Genomic DNA, 21,438 nt, shown 5'->3' on the forward strand with positions numbered 1-21,438 from the left:
ACTTAGCGTCATGCATAACTACTGATTAACGTCAGCAGATTACTGATTGGCTTCAAGTGATACAAAAATTGTAAAAATGAGGGCCAATAATGAGTTTATTGATGATTTAGCCAATGGTTGGTGCTGATGCTCACTTACTTCTTTTGGTGTGAGACTCCCAGAATGCCAAATGTTTCCTTGAGGAAAAATAATGGATCAGTTTGTCCAAGAGGTCACACCTTCTACCCAAAAATACATCTTTAATCTGAATCAGCTGCTCATGCCTTCATTCTTCACTGATGACTGATGTTTAAAGGGCTGATACTGGCTGGTTGATACTGATTATAAACCAATGCTTCTGTGTGACTCCAGTGATTTTGTGTAAACCTTGCAAAAATAATGGAATTGTTGTAAACATTACTCACAATCTTAAATAGTGCTTCACATTTTCTCAAATCAAAACTAAAATCGCGACTGTAATCGCACTGTCAGGTTGTGCAATTACATAATAGCATCAAAGGCTGCAATTATTTTTGCAGTCAGTACTACTTGAAAGGCTTACAAAAATCCCTGCAGAAAGGCCTTTAAATTTACAATACTGCAGTCGTGGCACTTTATGGAAATACCTTTATTTTCAAAAAAGGCAAAATGTTTATATTTTAAGAAAAAGCAGTACACGTCAGGTTTTGTTTTAATGCTATTTGTATGCTTTGAGTTGAGAATATACACTTAAAAACTGTCATTGTTCTCTACATGTTCCCTGAAAACAAAGCAAGTAGACTTGTGACACTATTTATGTTATATATAATCAATACAATCACTATTTGTTTTCCACTCCACAGTCACTGCAGTAACTTTGCCCCCTGAAACCTCCTTTTCTACCTAGTCCACTTCATATACCTCTGTTTATGTTGATATTGACAAAGATTGTATTTTATTGCACTACAACCACTTTGTTTACTCGCTATTGTTAGACTTCTGCTCTTTGCTTATTGTAATGCCACTGCTCTAAGTGCTTGGACTTGCCCCCTGGGGACAAATATGTTTTTTAATTTGAATTTCAATAATGTCCACTATAATCACAATTACACATTATAACTAAATCATGCAGCACTTATCTGAAATATTTAAAATTTCAAAAATCTTCACATTTACACTGTGTTGTATTTTCTAGGCCTAAAATGCTAAACTGGTGATTTTAATCTTACAGCATGAGGTACTAAGTGCTTTGGTGTGCTGGAGGCTGATGGCTAATTTGTCAGTTACTTCTAAAACACATCCTCTTACTTTCTCTGCTTTAATAGCCATCCTTGAAAAACACAAACACTGACTGACAGCTAACAAAACAAACAGCAGCTGCTTTAGTGGAGCAATTCTTCCACCCAAACTTCCTCTTTACCCAGATGCAAACTTCCTCTGTGCCCAGATTTTGCTGCTGTCTCACACGATGATTACTTTTGCTGCTAGAGGCCTTTCTCCACTTAAATTTAAGTAGCTTTGGGGAACTTGCAGTAATGACTGCTGCTTGCTTCTTCCCTGGAGGACTATCTCATTTAAATGTATACCAATAAGATGTATCTTCAGCCCCCTATGTATTGCAAATGTCCTTTAAATTTTCCATTATAGTGCTATCTTATACATTTGCTGTTCAACTTTATGACTACAGCTTGTGTTATGTGGCACGCTGCCATTATATTAAATAAGTTTCATTTGTTTCTGGTGGACCGATACTCATGCATGTTAAGTAGTGATGATTTGGCCTCTCCGGGCTTCGTTAATTGTGTCATGTTGCTTTGAAAACTTGCTTATCAAATCACTGATTGCCAGACCCCTTTATAGCTGACAAATGCAGCTAATTGGCAATCAACCTAATAGGATCCATCTTGGTGGCAGTGTTTGTCATTGCAAGTTAAAGAGTCAAAGTCATTTCCTGGTGAGAGGGCTGTTTTATGGCCTATGTGTGAGAGAGAGAGAGAGAGTGAGAGAGATAAAGAGTGATAGTTCTGGCAACAACTAAAACTTTTATGTGTTTCTAGACAAAATAAAAGCTCAGTGTTCCACACCGAAGAACTTTTTTTTGGTGCCGCAGTCGATGAAATAGAGCATGCTGGCGTTCAGCCTGATACTGGACACCTGCCATAAACACTAGCCTGAGGAAAATCCACCTACAGACTTAAAACAACATGTTTGAAATGTTACAGCAGCCAGAAAACTTACAAAAAGACATCATAATGGACACTGAGGCCTAGCCGGGCTGGTATACAGAGAGAGTGAGAATGAAAGAAGGTTTCAGCACCATGGAGAGCACCCACAGCCAAACAGAACAGGTGAAAAGAAACTGTCTATTGAGATACTCTGCTTTGACAGCTCTCAAACTATCACTCATTTCATCCTTTCTCCTTCAGGCAGAGGGTAACGGTGTTGTTTCATTGTACAAAACGTAGTGGATAATTTGCTCTGTTGAGTTAGATATGTGTCTTTTCAAAATGTCTCAATAAAGAGCAGATCCACATCTGTAAACAACATATTTGCATGGGCCAAATGTCTCTTATACTCAGAAAATATATATACTGTTTACTGTATGTCTGTTTGGATGCAGGGTTAGGAGTTAGAGTTGAGATCCTGTAATTATTAAGATACTAAGGATCAAACTCATTCTCTACATTTCTAACCATTGACTTTTGATACACTGCATCAACTCATGAAAGTTCAAGTACTGTAGTTTGTAAGAAATGAAACAAAGGCAACTTCTCCGCTAAAACTTAACCAGCCATAGTCTGACCATAAAGAGTTTCAGCTGAGGTGCCTCTACCCTGGACATTAAAAAGTAGAGAGGGATAAGACACGCCCCTTTGCACTGACCCAACATCCTTCAGTCTATGATGCTGCTGCTTACTTGATTATTAGCTGTAAAGCCATAACCATTTAAGATAGACTGAACACGAGCTATCTGAGTGTGAACAATGATATATGGTAAAGTGGAGCTGTGGTTCCAAAAGTGGGGGTCGGGGGCCACGAGACACTGAAAGGGGTCACAAGATGCTTTCCAAAAATCTAAAGAGAAATTTAAAATAATTTAAAATGGTACATTTTATCAATTATTGTAGAGAAAAATATTGTTAAAGATGAGTTCAATTTAAAATAAAAACAGTTCTAAGTGAGATTTATGCTTGAATGTAAATAAAATGTACAAAAAATCCCTAAAAGTAAATCTGTACACAATGCTCTGTGCAACATCATAGACTTTCACCACCTTCAGAGAGGGTGGGGGTCTCTGGTCTCTGATGTTGTTATTTTGGAGGAAGTTTGAAATCACAGGGAACTGAACTACACTACCCACAATCCTTTAGTATCAAAGTGACATCTTCAAATGAAAAAAGCAGTTTGAAGTCACTTCCCACTCTCCAGAGTCGGCACACCCTTATGTGGGTGTAAACAAGCCCCTAGACTGAGCGGCTGTAAATTATAAAATAGCAGTAGCAATACGGTTTATTGCTATTATGTTGTCTTTTGTGCTTTAAAAGACAAAACAAAACACCATCTCTGACATGCTTTTCATTCTCAGATGACAAGGGAGTGTAAAATGTGAGTGCTGTGGCTTTGGGCTGAAACTACAGAGGAGTAAAATGGTATAAAGTGGGATAGGAGTTGTGTTTCCACTGACTATCAGCAGGAGCTGTAGTCTGCCTGCTAACAGCTTCTTCATACATTCACTGAAGTATTAAGGATATTTTAAAGCTCTAGCATCCAACTCATCACACATGGTTGAAATACACACATAAGGTACAGTAGTGTGCAGAACTTAAAGGTATATTTGGACCAAAAATTGAGGCTATATGTAGTGAAAGATCTGCCTGGGGGCAGCACTAGGCACATTACCAGGTGCGTGAGTAAATAATCTGTTGGTAAAATAATAAAGTCCACACCTTCAGGGTGGAGTAAAGGGTTGACATGATGAGTAAGCACCAAAGATTTCACAAGACCCTTTCTACTCTGACACTATCCAAATTAGATGTACTATATATCTATTTTAAAGAATCATGCTTAGAATGTACTGCAGCGTATTAGGGCCACCTTAAAAGATAAAAAGAATTGGGAGGATCCATTACCTTTTAAACAAAAAAGTAGACACTTAGAGGGGGAAAATAGAAATTTTTCAGAATATAAAGTTTATCTTTACAAGAAATAAAATTTTAAAAAGTGTTAAATTTGCAAGAAAAAAAACCCAAAATACTTAAGGGTTAAAAGCCTTAAATATTTACATTAAAATAAAAAAATCAAGTTTATTAAGTCATAAATTTCTAACAATGCAAAGTCAAAAATTGACAAGAAAACAAACTAAAAACACTGGTTGGAATTTGGACTTTTTTACTCCAAATCTAAAAAACTATAATATTTGGTTCAAGTACCTTTATGACTTTGAAAGTTTAAAAAAAATATTTTTTTCTCATAATGAAGAATTTTTTTTTCTTTAAATTAACAGATCCTCTTCATTATTTTTTTTTCTAGAGTGGCCCTAATACACTGTCCTAATAATGGATACTTTCTATATAGATCTTTTTATTAAGAACAACTGTCTGCAGGCCTGTAACGTTGGGATTTTGACAATCAAAACAATTAAAATTGATGTGAACTTTTACCAAGTGGTTCCTGGGGTACTTAGCTTTTCTTAGATACGAATAGGGGGGCCCCTTAGGAAAAAAGATTGGGAACCACTGACCTAGGGTAATGTCTGCGTGGGTGGTAGGGTTGCATCTGCCCCTTGTCATGCTGTGGACGTCCTAAGGGCCTGAAAACTGCTGTTCTCCGTGGATATCACAGGGGGTGCAAGGCCTGCACAGAAGAGATGCTGTCGAGTTTGACCTTTGCTGCCGAGCGACATACACGTATGTCAACATGTGTCAAGTTTGACACTGGCAGCCTCAGGTCAAGCTTGACTTATTGTGTCAAGCTGTGATTTATTTATTTATTTAACCTTTATTTAACTGGGATTTATTCCCATTAAGATACAAAAATCTCTTTTACAAAGGAGTCCTTGCCAAGACAGCGGCACGATAAGTTTCACACATAGGACATTACACAGGACATAGAACAAAGGTTACATCAATCAACAGATCAGCAGCTTTCTGCAGAAAATCATGTGCACACACTGGTCAAATGTTCCCTAATTCTAGTTTTGAAATCTCCTAAACAAACACAACGCTCAAGTTTAAGATGGCCCTGTAACCCTGACCAAGACGATGGAGCAAAAACATTAAAAGCTCTTTGTCCAAAGACAAAGTGAGTGCGAGGAATCTCATACATGATGAATCCATGAGAACGAAGATTACAGCTACTGACAGCTTTTAGGGTCAGTAAAAAACAAAGATAAGAAGGTAATTCATATAAATTAGCTTTATAAAGAAGGATATACAAATGTTTCATCCTCCTATTAGGAGGACGACCAACCAAGTTTCTCATATAAAACACAATGAGCAACTCTAATTACAGCCTGCTTTACAATTATCAAATCACCCAAATAAAATACCACAGACTATACTGAAAACCTCCAAAATATCCCATTTATATTAGGATTATATGAATTTATCTAACCAGGAAAACCTCATTGAAATCAAGAATCTCATTCACAAGCTAGGAACATGTTTTGTTTTAATTCATTTGAAAGTTTTCCAAATCACAGCAAAGTTAAATAAAAAAAAATCAGCAGTGAAAAAAACCTCAATGTGAGTATGAAAGTATGCATTGTTTAAGACTAGCCTGATGTGTCTGATGAACTGTCATTTATTGGAGCATCAATGGCCTAGCGCTTTGGTTGAGCTAGGGCTGGGCAATTAATCGAAAAATAATCAAAACCGATATTTGGGGCCTCTAACCGAACATAAACCCTGCCCTGTCATTTATTGCATTTTTTTCCTTATAACTCTCTCTCTACTAATGTACAACCCCCTTAAAAAACACTATTGGCTGGAAAATGTGACTTTAAAAAACAAAAATTTCAGCTCATGTGTGTTTTGATTTGTGCATGTTCCTTTCAGGTATTTGTTGTACATTTATGTAACTATTTACAGCCCAAACAGTCAGGGATGAGGGGGTTGGGATAATCGTACATCAATCGTAATTGAGGAAAAAAGTTTAATTAATCGTGATTTTGATTTTTGCCATAATCGCCCAGCCCTAGGTTGAGCCCATGTATGGAGGCAGCTCTGGTATCAGTCCAATCTGCAGCCCCTCTCTCTCTATCCCTCTCTATCTCTCCTGATTTTTTACTCTATCTACTCTCCTATTAAATAAAAGAAAAAAACCTTACACAATGTCTTTATTTGTGCTTTATTCCACTGACTGTATTTTGACATCTACTTCTCCAGACTAAATCAATTCATCCATTACAAACATCAAGTCAATCGATAAAAGACATTAAAATACAATCATGTCCCAGAAGTCATCTAAAATTTTCCATTAAATGACACACAGGTTGAAAATGTCAAACAACTTCCTAAGAGTCAAATTTTTGACATCAATTACCAAAAAAATAAGAGAAAAAAAGCCCCACTGAGGTCGATAACAACAGTCCCCTACTGGGAGGGTGAACAGGTGCATAATGGGAGTCCACTTTGGTCAGATATCTCATTTTCTCTCCTCATTAGTGATACACTTACAAAGTGTTGTGTAACCTTATTATAAAGGTGAAATGATTATACAAAATTATTGACCAGCAAAAACAAAAAGACAAATAGACTGAAACCTCTTTATGTCAGTTATTCAACACTCTCATTTTTTAAATCATCAGCCCTCCTGTATCTGATCTGTCATGTTTGTCTCTCACTTCTGCTTTTGAAAGTGTGGATTTAAAAAGAAAACACATTAGTTATTAAAGACTTCCTGGACTGTGACCTCTCCTCTGCAGCCTGTTAAGTGCTGCAGACTCTGGGTCAGCGGCTCAAAGAGCCACCAGTGAACTGGACATTCATCTTCATTTGATCATGTGATGCTCTCTATGAATCACATTTACCTTGTAGTACACAACACACTCTTGACCCTTTAAATAATTTATGTACCCATCCTCTCCTCAATGATAACAACTCCTGGGAGGCATATGACAGGAGGAGAAAGATTTCTCTTTCTGGTGATGAATTAAAGAAACTAAAGGAGTGAACTCAACTTTAAAGTCCTCTCTCTTCTTTGTTAGCGGGGACTGAATCAATCTACTTCAGGCTTCTTATCTACAGATCTGAGCCATTTGGCATCCTTATTTTACAAACTTTAATGTAATAGCAATTAAACAATGTTAAGAAACGTTACAAATATACTAGTAAAGAAAAACATCAAGACAGAGCTCTGCAGTGTGAACAAGATGGTCCAACTTTCCTCCACAGAGTAAAACAGGCACCCTGGGACATAAAAGCAACAGTTACATTAGAGAAATCACGTCCAAGACTTGCTTTATTAACATAAATTCTGCTGGTCTTTCCTCATACCTGTATTCCACTCTGGTAGCTGCTGTTAGCTGTAACGAGGACTTTAACTCCAGCTTGACAAACGCCATCAGCTCAGTGAAGCCCTCTTTTTCCACAGAACTTAATGGGAGCAAATCTCCAGTCACCAGTTTGGTGTTTAGCAGGCTAATCTTCTCCGCTCTGGTACCATCACAAACAATGAGTGCTAATAGGGCTAACTGTGTGTTTGCTTTCTAAACAATATGTCCCTTGAGAGTTACCATAGCTGTTATAAAGCAGTTGTAATCTGGCTGGCTGTGCTAATAAAGCCACAGCTGTGGCTGGAGAAGTTATACCTCTATGTAATGTTTATTATGGTCTGTCCTCTATTATTTATTTTTAAGAACTATTTATGTGCATTTATGCCTTTATTCAGAGAGGACAGGTGCTAGAGTTAGAAATGTGGGATAGAGAGTGTGGAGAGGACACACCAGCTGGATTTAAACCCAGGACACACCCCCTAGGTCACTGGAGCCCCAGTTAATATTTTCCTCTTAGGGGAGAAAATCACCAGCTTCAGTATGACACAAAAAGATACAATCACTATGATATGATAAGATACACTGCAATTCAATGCAATGTGACTTGATTGGATAGGACATGATGCAGGACAGCATCATATACATTCTTTGTCCAGCATCACAGTATTTTCCAATATTACAAAGTCTGCCACAATGCAGTTGTGTTCAGTTTAATTCAAGTGCCAGTAAAAAGCCCCTAGTTGCCTTAAATTGAGGAACATAATGAGTTATTTCTTTTAAAAACATTTACACACATAGATAAGTCTAGCTATTTATTTTCATGATTTATTTTGACTCTTTGTGCCTTTGTTTATGGAGATCAGAGCAGTGGATAGATTTGGAAATGAGGATGAGAGAATGAGAAAGAGACATGTAGGAAAGTCACCACAGGCTGGACTTAAACCCAGGCCACCTGCGTACCCAGCCACTAGGCTGTCTATACCCTGGACTAGCATAGTTACTTTGGCACTATTTCAGCCCTTCATATTTCATGGGAATAGTTCAAGAGGTCGATATGAGATTCCTCAGGAGGGTGTCTGGGCCCAGCCTTTGATTCAGAGGGATCTCAAACACAGACTGTAGAAAGAAATGGAAAAAGCCTGTTTGATGTCAGTCGTCTGCTTACAATAGGCGGACTCAAACAGCTCTTGAAGCCAATCCACGGTGGCTTCCATATTGAAATCGACATCTCAGCCGAACTTTGGATCAACCTAACGGCCTGCCCACTGAACACGACTTCCTGTCAGCTAGCTAGCAAGCATTCTGGTTGACAGAAATGTAGCTTCTGCCTGTCGAGCTATCTGTCAATCAAATGAGACACGCCAATCAGTCTGCAGTGAGGTTGTTCCTAAATATCATCTAAAAACGATTGTGGTTCAAACAAATTCACCCCCGTACAGTGGGAGCACATGAAGACACTAGCTAATGAGACACGTTTGGGTTTTTGAACCAGACTGTAAACCAGTTTATTTCTAGTGTAAAAACCAGCTGTTTAACAGGTGTCCAGATGGGACTTCCGGTGTTCCTGCAGCCAGCCTCAAATGGACAGTCGCAGTATTGCAATTTTTTGCACTTCCACACTGGCTTCATTTTTCAGGACCAGAAGTTGCCGCTTGATCTCAAACCAGACGGGCTGGTTTGGGCATCGGATCAGAATGCCTCCTGGTCGCCTCCTGGTGGAGATCTTCCAGGCAAGTCCAACTGGGGCGAGACCACAGGGCAGACCCAGGACATCCAAGTTTACATCATGGGCATATATGAATACATACGAATACATATGAATACTGATTTAAGCAAAGCCTTGAGCCTCGAGGAATCTTTTTAATCGATTCACTTGAATTACTCAAGGAATTGGTTCAGTCCAAGATGAATTTGATTTTTTTCTAAGTATTTTCTCCTCTTTAGACTAGTCATAAAATGCAATCTAAATAGGAATTTAGCCAAATGGGGAAATAGAAATATTCTTAGTTAAAAGCCTTCACCGGCATGTTCACAGTGTTGGAGTAATAAAACATTTCTTGAATAATGTCGGCCACATTGAGTGTTGAGATCTTGTTCCCATTTCTGCCAGCCACAGTGTTTATTACTATCAAAACTCAATGATGTCATTTCCAATCCTCATGAATGACATCTAAACCTGTTCTAAGGCCAGGGTCATCATTTGCACAAGGGCCGATATAGTCATGTCAGAGACTCTGGGGGCCAGACTTTCAAATAAACAAAAATAAATAAATATTTTAGTCTGATTAACATATTTTTGTATTAGTATTGTTATTTTCTTTCAAAACGCAGGATATTTTCAGGCACTGCCTGTGAGATCTATCTCTATTATCTATAATGCAGCAGGGACACAGGGACAGGCCTGCCCCCAAAACTGGCCGGGCCCCTGAAAACCCCAGAGAAGGGGCCCTCCCCAACCGTGATTTTGCACCACTGTTAACTAATTTTTGACACTTTTAACCCCTTTTTCACTACTTCATTTGGCCATTTCTGCAATATTTTTGACACTATTAATCCATTTTTGATCATTTTTGCCACCTTAAACCAATTTTTGCAAATTTCCTGTCAATTATTTCCCCTGTGTGCCACTCTTTAACCCTATTTCACTACTTTGTCAGGATATTTTTGCTATATTTTTGCCATTTTTAACCAATTTTGATACTTGTTGCCCTTTTCTGCCTCTCTTACCCAATTCTTGCTACTCTTTAACCCCTTTTAAACCACTTTTCCTGCATGTTTTATCCACATTGTGCCACTTTTATCCATTTTGGCCACTTTTTAACCTACCTTTTTCCTTTTCTGCACCATTTTTTAATACCTTTTACCCCATGTTACCAAATTTTGCCACTTTTAACCTCTTTTCACCTCTTTTCCAAATGTGTCTCTTTGTGCCACTCCACAACCCATTTAGTCACTTATCATCCATTTTGCCACTCTCTAACCTCTTTTTCACCACTTTACCTTGTCATTTTTGCAACATTTCTTCCAGTCTTAACCCTTTTTGTTAATATTTACTAATAATGGCTGAAACATGAATGTCAGAAAAAATGTTAAGTCATTCTAACACCATTTCAAAATTAATAGTTTTTGGGGTGGATTTAAAAGCTGCAGACATTTAAAGACAAAGGAAACTCTTAAAATAACAACATCTTCTTTCCCTACTTTCCTGAATCTAACAATCTCCTGGGGGCCAGACAGGAAACTTTGGGGGGCCTTATACGGCCCTAGGGCCACCAGTTGATGATCAGTGTTCTAAGGTTACACTTCTGATATGCAAGGATATCAAAAGTTCAGCCCTGACCAGTCAGGTTTTTTTAATATTATGGCTTTGATTTTGTAAATGAAGATATTAAGCAAAGCACTTCACATATTTTTAAGTGGAGAAAGTTCAACTTCTAAATCATCATTTGGCGATCAACAATTCCTTTTAGAACTGCTTAGAATTGACTTTTACATCTGAAAGAAAATGTAAAAAGGAAATCCCAGCAGCTAAATTATTTATCACAAAAAGCTTCAATGAGAGGCACACATGTCCATATTAAAAATGTTTTCAGGGCTGCATATCTGATACGGTTTGCTTAGTTCAAAATGAATAACTGATGTAATTCTACATTTAAAAGAAACCATATTTGTAAAATGTCAGAGTTGCCTCACAGAGGTATAAAATTTACATTGTAAGCAGTCAAACATGACATTCTGATATGTTGAATGTCAAATCCACTATTGAACTAAGTCGTTTCTTGTCATCTCAGCTGATAAGTTGTTCAAAGAGCTCCCCGAAGGACAAAAGAGGAGTTTTCTTTTTATCTTGTGTTGTCAAGTGAGGCAGTCAGCGCCAGAGCTGAACTTCTGCAGACATTAAAGTTAACCTGAAAGTGCATTTTCGGTCGGCCTCGTGCAGTGTGGTCTCAGAGCTAACCACAAACATCTCGTCGCTCATCTGCCTCGTGATTAAATTGCCTTAAAGTATCAATCCCATTTAATTACTGTCATTATCATCAATGAGAAATTACCAGCGCCCAAAACGGCAGGGTTAATTAGGCTTTCAGGGACACACAGATTATTTATTTATCTGTGGTCGCCTGTGAAGGGGAGATATGAATTGGGTGTGAACTTCACGTCGAGTGTGCTCTGCTTACTAAACTAGCTCACCGTCTGCATCTGACTCACTTTACTCTCCTGCTGCCTCTCATGTGTCTGCTGACTCTTCTTTTGTTTTTAATCCCACTTTGCTTTCAATGTTACACACAAATCTGCATGTTAGCATTCAGTCTGTTATGAAAAAATTTACCACTGATGTCCTTTCAAGCACACAAACGCAAATGAATTAAGGCCCGCTCCATTCCCCAGCAGATGCTCCTCGATGACTGTTTGACTGGAATGTATGAAAGGATTTTTCCATTTCTGTTTGAAGAATGACTGTAACCTTTCTCTGTGTTCATCAAGCCTCATAGCAAAACAAAAGAGCTTCAACAAATGATTTCACACATCAAAGACGGCTGAAGCACTCCCCTTTTCTCCGAAGTGCGGCTCTTCATTTCGGGATAAAAGTGTCCAAATCAGTAAAATCAGCTTTTGTAGAGATTTCTTTGAAATGAAAACATCCCCACTCTTGGATCTTGATGGCACATGATTGAAGAGTACTTCTCAAAGTCGCTGGTTTAGCACTGAGAGGTGAGCAATTTTCATTTCAGCACAACTCTCCTGCGGCTGATTTCACAGTTAAAAGCACCTTTAAATCAGCGAGGCGAGAAATAACCACTAAAATTTCATTGGGAACATAAACAAGCGTTTAAAGGAAGCAGAAAAACAAATCTTACTTCTTTGGCGGCACTTGTCCCACGTTGACTCGGACGCAGATGACCTTGCGGGTCTGCATCCCCATGGAGCAGGGACCCTGACGGGAACGGACAGCTGTGGAGATGTTGAGGGAGGAGGCAGAGGGGTCGTCGGTGCAGGGCCCCCAGGGTCCCGTCTGCCAGTGATAGACTGTGCAGGCGTGTTCGTTACAGTTCCGTACCTCCTGGAGGGCGCTGCTGTTTGGACACAGGGCGCCACCTAGGAAAACCACAACACAGAGAAGGTGAGACTTTGAGAGAAAAGTGGGAGAGAACAGAATATTTTGTCATATTAAAGTTCTCTGAGTCCTTAAAGCTACCAGCTAAGGGTTTCTGATTCAGAAAAATAATTAAATGGCAATGTTAACTTGAAAAAGTAGCTGATGATTAGGCCAAAAACAAAACAACTGATTCTTTGTTTGCTCTCTGAAATCTTTTAATCTTCCTATAGACTCATCTTCTGTCTTTCTCTGTTGCCAGAATCCTTCAGGTAAATGTCAGTAATTTTTTTAACTGATTAAGGCTGATTCTTTGATACATCTTTAATACCACTGGTTTGAAAACAACACAGCCACTGTTATTTTAAAGCTACAAAAAGCTGAATTGTTTGCACTAAAATTTCTATATCCATTAAGAATTTACTACTCCTGTGTAATATATATATTTTTTTATTTTTTTTCCAACAGTTTTCAAAGCCAAAGAAATTCTCAACTTTCATAGTTGTAATGGTATGTTGACATGAAAACTATGGCTGTTAAGGGAAAGTTTGCCCCACAATGAAAAGGGATCTGCTACACTATAAGCTGCCCCATTGTTCCTGTTCCCATTCATGTTTTGTGCTGCTTACTTGTGATAGAAAAACATCACTCTCTGACACTGTTCGTTTGTTCAGTCACCCATTCCCCCGGACTCCCATAACACTGTATTATGCTCTAGATATTTCCAGGACGAGTAGAGACCAGCAATGCCTAGCACACCCACTTCTGCTGCTAACTTCTTGTTTTGAATTGAAAACTCAGTTCATTTAAAATGGAGCTCAATATAGCGTATTTAATAAACACTAAACCAATGTTTTGGTTTCACAGATTAATTTTCTCATAATGAGGGAGAAAAGCTGCTCAAATTGCCCTTCCTGGTTCCCCCTTTGAGCAATTTCAGAATATTTTGTGAGCAGCTCACAGCAGGAAAGCCACAACTAACCATAGTTCTCCCTCATTTTGTGAAATTCATCAATTAAAAAAAAAGTGGTTTATTGCAGTGTTAATTTTGGCAGATAGCTTTAGTCCTATTTTAGTCATTTCTACTCTTTTTAGTCTAGTTTTAGTCAACAAAAACTCCAGACATTTTAGTCTAGTTTTTGACCATAAAAAGTCTTCACATTTTAGTCCAAGCTTTTGTTCTCCTGCCTAAATCTGGTACCAAATTATGGTAGTGTGTTCTGTGCACCCTACCAAACCTGGGTCCCTGCTTTCTACAGCTGAGAGGCAGAATAGATACAGCTGCATTGTATTTTTTTACAAATTTACTCACAGTGGAGAAATATCACTGATTTTGAATGTCCAACGAAAACTACATTACATTTTAGTCTAGTTTTAGTCATCTTGAGAAAAACTAAACTTCCTTTTTTGTCACTTTTAGTCATCACAGATCTATCTTTGGCAGGTCTTAGTCTAGTATTCGTCATGGAAAAAACAGCTATTGATGAACATTTTTATTTATAGTTTTAGTCGACAAAATTAATACTGAAACAAGACAAAGTCCCTTTAAAATCAATTCAAAACAGGAAGTAAACAGTGGGGATGGATGGAGCTGAGCAGCGCTTCTCCTCATGTCATCTTTAGCTATTGTTTTGATTGAAAGCCCTTGATGACAGAATTTATTTACTGAGTGTTTAGTAACTGATAGTACTGGAAAGTACTGAAACTGAAATAAAAGCTGACCCTGTTCTTTAAGAGCAATGAATCCATTATTTATGTATTTTTTCGTCCATTTATTGAAACATGGGAATTTGAATACAAGGCACTTAAAAATAGAGTAAAAGTATGTGCATGGGTGTGGTAAAAACCTATAGGCCTAAGCCTAAAAATGAAGACTTCTAGGCAAAGTTCTGCACACTGTTTAAGTTTTACAAATAGGCTGGCAATGGTTTGGTGTTGCTAGTGTATTTGTGCAACTGATCTATCATCAAGACCCACTCCACGGGCTCATCATATCTGTCAAAGCTCCACTATAAGCTTTGAAATTTGGCTCCTTGGCATTCACTGAAATGCGTTAAGAAAATATTTTCCTGTGGTTGTTCTGACATTTACACAGTTATATCTGAGAAAAACAGTCAAAAAATGTGCATGGAGAGGTTTGATCCCGTTCCCCACTCAGCACTCTAAACACAGCCAAGTGTCTCCTTTAGATTAAGCTTTGTGGCAGAGTAAACAGTCAACTCGACGTAAAGAAGATCAACAAGGATGTCTGCCTTTGTTCTAAGGTAAGGCAACATAATGTTAGTAAAGCTTGCTGCAAGGTGACACATATTCATAATCTCACAGGCCTGTTTTGTCTGTTTTGATCTTGTCTTTCTCTTCTCAGTGGCACTCTGAGCTGATGCAGTTTAAATAAAAAAAGGTGGATTTTTGTTTGTGTTTTCTTATTCTGTATGACCACGCTCTTGTTTTGCATGTATTTCAGTTCCTCTGGCTGGCATATATGCTCGTGAGAGGAGTTGTTGACTTGCGTTGCTTGTGGCAGGTCAGACTCTCAGCCCCCTGTTCTGGTTTGTACAACCTCTGTTTATTGTTTTTCTCCTCCCAGAATAACCCCCCTGTTTGTGCCCTCCTGTCTTGCTCTGATTTCTCTTGCGAGGCGGCGTGCAGTCAGTCAGTCATTCACTTGTCGGGTCGATGGACTGAGAGAGCCTGCTCTGCTTTAGAGTAACTGCCGACACTTAGGGGGCTTTCAGCAGAGATGGAGAGGCGTTGCGGGACAGTGAGTCCTCCACACCTGTATTTCTGTGCTGAGGTTGACAGAGAGCCAGCGCCATAATGAGCGGCCGTGTGCACACTGTTGGGCCTGAATCACAGACTGCCAGCTCAGACAAATCTCAGCCTAATGGTGACTGAGAATGACTTCCTCTCTGCTGACTGTGCCATGCCAGCACAGCTGACTAACAACAGGCCCATGCTGGTCCCAACACACGCATGACACAGACTCAAATGAGCTGCCGCTGCTGAACAGTGACCCACAAACACTGTACAGTATGTTGGACAATGGGAACAATGTAGAACAGCTTCCAGGAGACAAAGCACATGATGGGGCACAGACAAAGAGAGCACATGGGAGTTATTTCAATGTGTTGAAGATCATTTACACAGAGCAGGACTGGGCACAATTGATTAAAATTCAGATCCTGATATTTTTAGGTGAAATGGTGATACACAAATAAATGTCAGTATGTTTTTTTCTGCAAAGAAACAATAAAAAAGTCATTTCTACATCAAATTATTATGCCTTTATTGCCATTATTTTGGTGACATGGATAAGATCCCCCTTCCACGAGCCCACATGGAAAGCATCGAACTTGAACAGCACACATTCCTGCCTTCCCTGTGCCAACGGGGAGAGAAGCAGCAAAAAACCCACAGCACAGAAGAGCAGGCATCAGTGACAACAGAATAACACTAATTCAGATGAAGCATAATGGAGTAGCTGGGATGGAGGAGGGTGCGAAAGCAGCTTGCAGAGGGAGCAGCCAGAGCAGCTTAGACATGTTGGCATGAGTGCATTTGCCAATAGGAAACGCAGCGTGAATCAGCTGACCGGCAGCCAGTGAGGACTCTAGTGAGATCAGCTGATCTCGATGAAATGGCAGCAAATGATACCGTGGTCTGTCAGAAGTAACGCCTTATGCTCAGTGTGTTTTATAGTTTCAGTAATAACATGATTTTACAAATTCCCACAGCACACCTCGACTTGCCTCAAGGCTAGTGTGCCTTGTTACACCATTTAAAAACCTTAGTCTAGCCATATGAATGTAGAGAAATAACATGAGGAGTCTTGTACTGAGCTAAGAGGCTAGCGTCACCCCTTTAGCAGTTTTGTCGCTCTTGTTTTATCATATGCTGTGATTTAAATAGAGATGCTGATGCACTATTGAGAATATAAACCTTTTGGGGTAAGCAACTGAGTATGATGCATCATTCACGAAATGACCCTTTGTTGTGAAAAACAGCAGCTAGCTGCTGCTTTAGCACCAGTTTTCTGTTGTTTTGTTTTGTTATTTAATACACATTTAAAAAGAGAAACTGTCACCACATGAAGAAATGTTTGGGTGCAAAACAACCAGCTCTTATGAGCGGAGCCACACGATCCAGATCTCTGAAAATAGATGGATTTCCTGCAGCTAGGTGGACATTGGCTGGGGAAGCGCAATCAAGTTTTAAAGTGCTTTTTTTTTTTACTTTTTTGTTTTGTTTTTTCCTGCATATGTCACCACTAGAGGTCACTGATATTTCGAAATAATACTAAATGGAAGCAAGCATAAGCTGCACTAACGTTAGTTTAAATAATAATAATGAGAGTGTGGAATACTGAATTATAAATTTGGGACTTCATGTTCCTTTTCTTGTGAATGAACCGAGCCCGTACTGAACTGTGACCCAAAACCAAGGTAACAGAATCGAACTGTGACCTCCCTGAACGTTGCACTACTTTTAGGACTCAAAAGCAGGTCAGTATTCTTTCTTTTGGCATTTTGAATAGTTGGTACAGCCATAAACAGTAAAAAACTTTGATGTTTTGGGCTCTTCTCAATGCAGAAATCACTGCCTGTTCCTTATCTGGAGTTCTTTATTATGATGTGACACAATCTGTAAACCTATAACAGATGCATTTTTTAAAAATCTACTGGTAGCTGTTGTTACTTACAACCAGAGGTGTTCATTGCAATCTAGTCTGACTGTTGAGTATTGCAAATATTGCCAGTTTTACGCACTGTACCTTTAATTTAACCTGAGCAGATGGATTTGTTTCATACATCCATCTGGTAAACCTTCCATAGACAGTGTTTAGGAAAGGGCATTGTCTTTGAAAACAAAAAACTTGGAGGGTGACTGAATGAACATGTCTGGCACATCTTTACAGGCCAATCAGAGCAACAAAACACGTGACATTGCCGCTACAGAGGCGTAAACTCCTTAGAGAACTACATAACATGAACCAGCGCAACTGTTCTTCTTTAAATAAAGAAATGTCGTCAAGTTCTGATAAAACTTAGGCTTTAGCAGTATCCATGCTAATCTATTCCGTCATAATTGCACTGGCCTCTTGTCGCTGCTTACTTATGTCAGTATTCCACTGTGCCTGAAAGTACCGCCTCTTACTCCTGATTGGTCCTGTCACTTTCTAACCAGGCCCAAATGGTTGAGATTGGAGCTTTGCAAGATGGATTCGCCAGTAAGAAACAAGGACACAGGCGAATCCATCTGCTTTGCAAGGTTACATCAGAGAGAAAGTTGATGTTTCAGTCTAGATGTCAATGACCTGTATGTTACACCTCTAACTTGGCATTTATCCTGCTTAATATTTGACAGACATCAGTCAAACAGTAAGAGGCACTTGGCCTCATAACAATCAACATCTAAGTAGATGTGAGCAGACTGCCAAAAAGGTAATTAAGCTTATTAATGCATTCATTAATGTTTAATTCCCTGTCTACATATTAGTGGTCGTTTCTTGTCATTGTGAACCATGTCTCTTAAAGCTTTAAGTGTTTGCTTCAGTTCCAACTATTTATTTTTCTCAGTTTATTAATATGCAAGACAGGAACTGTAAAATCTGCAAAGGAGCTCAGAATCTAATCAGATAATCTACTCTGCTGGGGGAACCTGTGGTGAGGATACAAAGCTTCTATCAGGCATTGTTCCTGAGTATGTGTGCTCAAAAAATAAATGTGTGTCTCTACAGGCAGCAGACTACAGTTTGATATTGTTTCCTAAAGCTATGACAAGTACAGCTGCTGTAGTTCTAGTCTAAAGTCAAAGATTTACCAAAAAGTTCTGGAAACTTTGGCACCCGGGAAAGACCTTTGATAAATGAAGATATAAAGTATATTAATGTGACAGGTGAGATAAAAGAACATAAACTTATTCTACTGCAGAGCAACTAAAAACAGCTAACAGCTAACACAATCAAGCTACACCACACATGGCCAATGAGGCCTGACTCTACGACAAGTGAGTATGCTCTAAATCAATTAAAAGTCAGCCTGGAGCTGTTATGATAATGTAGTTTTTAAAAGTCAAAACAAGCTAACAATTCTTTTTTTCTACATGTAGACACATAGCTAGAGGTTTCAAACAGCTCATAGCAAGCTTTAATTACAAATGTTACCCTCCATCACTGTGATCCAGGCCACAACCATTGCAGTGACTGTGAGGAAAAGACACTCAGATAAGACAGAGGAAAATGTTTGGAGAAATGACAGAGGCAGAATAACACACACTCACACAGGGATTGAAACCAGAGAGAATGAGCATATGCAGAGAAATGATGTGAGAAACAGATAAAAAAGTGAGCATCGGGCGAGGAGGCAGACCGACTGAAATAATCACCAGGACAGATAAGCAGACTGTTTGAGATAAGGACAAATGCACATGCAGACAAGTGTGAAATCCACACATGCAGTGAGTGACAGCAAAGGACGAACTTGAAAGGCCATGACTAAGCCAATATCCAGGCCTCATCTGCATACATTTCCATACACAAAGGTGCAGGAGGATGTCTGGCAGGTGGAGACTCACCTTCCCCAGCGTTGTAAGCCAAAATGGAGCGAGTCCTTAGCTGCTTCCCTTCGATGGTTTTACTGGAGCAGGTCTGTGAGCAGGTGGACCAGGGTGTCCAATCGCTAAGCACACAGTCCCTGGAGCAAGGCACCTCGCATGGCACGGGTTCTGGAACTGGCATGGAACAGAGACTTCTCTCCACTTCTTCTCCTGCAGGAAAAAGAGAAAAATTTGAGACTGAATGAAACAAAGACAGAGAAAGAGAGAAGCTTGTTTAAACTTCTTAGCAATTCTGTATTATTAGCCAAAATTGTCTGCCCAAGGCAAACTGGAGTAAGATGTAATATTCTTGCAGCATTTGGAGTTCATTTATTCTGTGATGGGATTTCAGACTCTTTTTTGTGATCCAGATCATTTGGCTGAGCTCAGCAAGAACCAGCTCTTTCAGCTTAGAAATGACTCTTCATTTGGTAGCATTTTTGGTTTTATCAAAGCAGCCAATTGTAGATCTCTGGTTGCACAAATGAGAACAGGAATCATTGTTTTGGCTCTGGAAGGCTGCAGATTTAAGACATTTGCGGAAAACACAGATTATAACTGTCTGAAAGGGTGGATGCCAAATGGACCTGAGCATTTAATGGCATTCTAAGATATATCTATGCCGCAAAAAAAGAGCAAGAAAACTGCATGTTGAGAACTTTTTTATGATTTACTGTATTTTTGGGCTTTTAGTGCTTTTAACAATAGAGGAGGACAGTGAATAGAATAGGAAACAGGGACAAGAGAGTTGGGGAGAGACATGCGGCCACAGGCCAGATTCAGCCTGGGCCGCCCGTGTACATGGGGACACCTTAAACGACTAGGCTAGGGGTCATCAAGCACATTTGCACAAGGGTGTCAACAGAAGCTCTGGGGACTTTCAAATACAAAAAAAGCAAATAAATATTTTGCTCTGATAGAAATGAAATTTTATTTTTTTATTAGTACTATTTGTATTTTCTTTCAAAATGCAGGACATTTTTAGGCATTACCAGTGAGATCTATCCCTGTTATCTATCATGGAGCAGGCCTGACAACAGAACTTTCTGGGCCCCTGAAAATTCCAAAGACTGGGCCCTCTTGTCATTTAGCACCAGTGTTTACCCATTTTTGACACTTGTAACTCCTTTTTGATACTTTTTGCCCCTTTATCCCAATTTTTGCAAGATTTTAACCCCTTTTGAACCACTTTTCCTGCATGTTTTATCCCCTTTGAGCCACTCTTTTATCCATTTTTGCCACTTTTCTTCTAGTTTTGCCACTTTCTATCCCCTTGTCAGTACATTTTCTTCAACAATTTTTGCCACTTTTAACCCATTTTTGATACTTTTTGCCTCTTTAACCCAATTTTTACCATACCTTAACCAATCTAAACCACATTTCCTGCATGTTTTATTCCCTTTGTGCCACTCTTTTATCCATTTCTGCCACTTTTAACCCATTTTTGATACTTTTTGTCTTTAACCCAATTTTTACCATATCTTAACCCATCTAAACCACATTTCCTGCATTTTTTTATCCCTTTTGTGCCACTCTTCTATCCATTTCTGCCACTTTTCTTCTATTTTTTCCACTTTTTAACCACTTATTACATTTTCTTCAACAATTTTTCCCACTTCTAACCCATTGTTGATACTTTTTGCCTCTTTAACCCAATTTTTACCATATCTTAACCAATCTAAACCACATTTCCTGCATGTTTTATCCCCTTTGTGCCACTCTTTTATCCATTTTCACCACTTTTTAACCCCTTTTCATTACTTTTTTGCACTATGTTTTGTCATTTGTAACCAATTGTTGATACATTTTGCCCCTTTGTGTCCCTCTTTTATCATTTTTTGCCACATTTTAACCTCTTTCCACAACTTTTTCTGCCAATACTTGTACCTTTGTGCCACTCCACAACCCATTTTGCCATTTATCACCCATTTTTGCTACTCTCTTGCCTCTTTTCACCACCTTATCTGTTCATTTGTGCAACATTTCTGCCAACCTTAACCCTATTTGTAAATACCTAATAATTATGATAGTAAATTTCAGTAAAACACATCAAATGTTGAGTCATTCTAAAACTATGTCTATATTGTTTGTGGGATGGATTTAACAGACATTTAAAGCTAAAGGACACTCTTAAAACCACATCTTCTTTCCCTGCTTTTCTGAATTCAATGATCTTTTGGGGGCCGGACAGGAAGCTTTTGGGGGCCTGACATGGCCCCCGGGCTGCCAGTTAATGATCAGTGCACTAGGCCATCTACACCCTGCATTGTGAAATTTACCAAACAAAATATATATT

The 21,438-nt window shown here is 38.9% G+C and overlaps 1 protein-coding gene across 2 annotated transcripts in view; it reads right to left on the reverse strand.

The window, feature by feature from the left end:
- The window catches only part of LOC121513348 (thrombospondin type-1 domain-containing protein 7A), a 365,219-nt gene that overhangs the window by 167,585 nt on the left and 176,196 nt on the right, over nucleotides 1-21,438 (reverse strand). For both annotated transcript variants that reach the window (XM_041793044.1, XM_041793043.1), the window contains 2 exons: nucleotides 19,122-19,313; nucleotides 12,313-12,550 (listed from right to left, as the gene is read on the reverse strand). In XM_041793044.1, coding sequence (XP_041648978.1) covers nucleotides 12,313-12,550; nucleotides 19,122-19,313 — 430 coding nt within the window. The remainder of the gene's footprint in view (nucleotides 1-12,312; nucleotides 12,551-19,121; nucleotides 19,314-21,438) is intronic.

This window comes from Cheilinus undulatus, linkage group 8, assembly GCF_018320785.1.
Source record: "Cheilinus undulatus linkage group 8, ASM1832078v1, whole genome shotgun sequence".
Taxonomy (NCBI): Eukaryota; Metazoa; Chordata; class Actinopteri; order Labriformes; family Labridae; genus Cheilinus; species Cheilinus undulatus.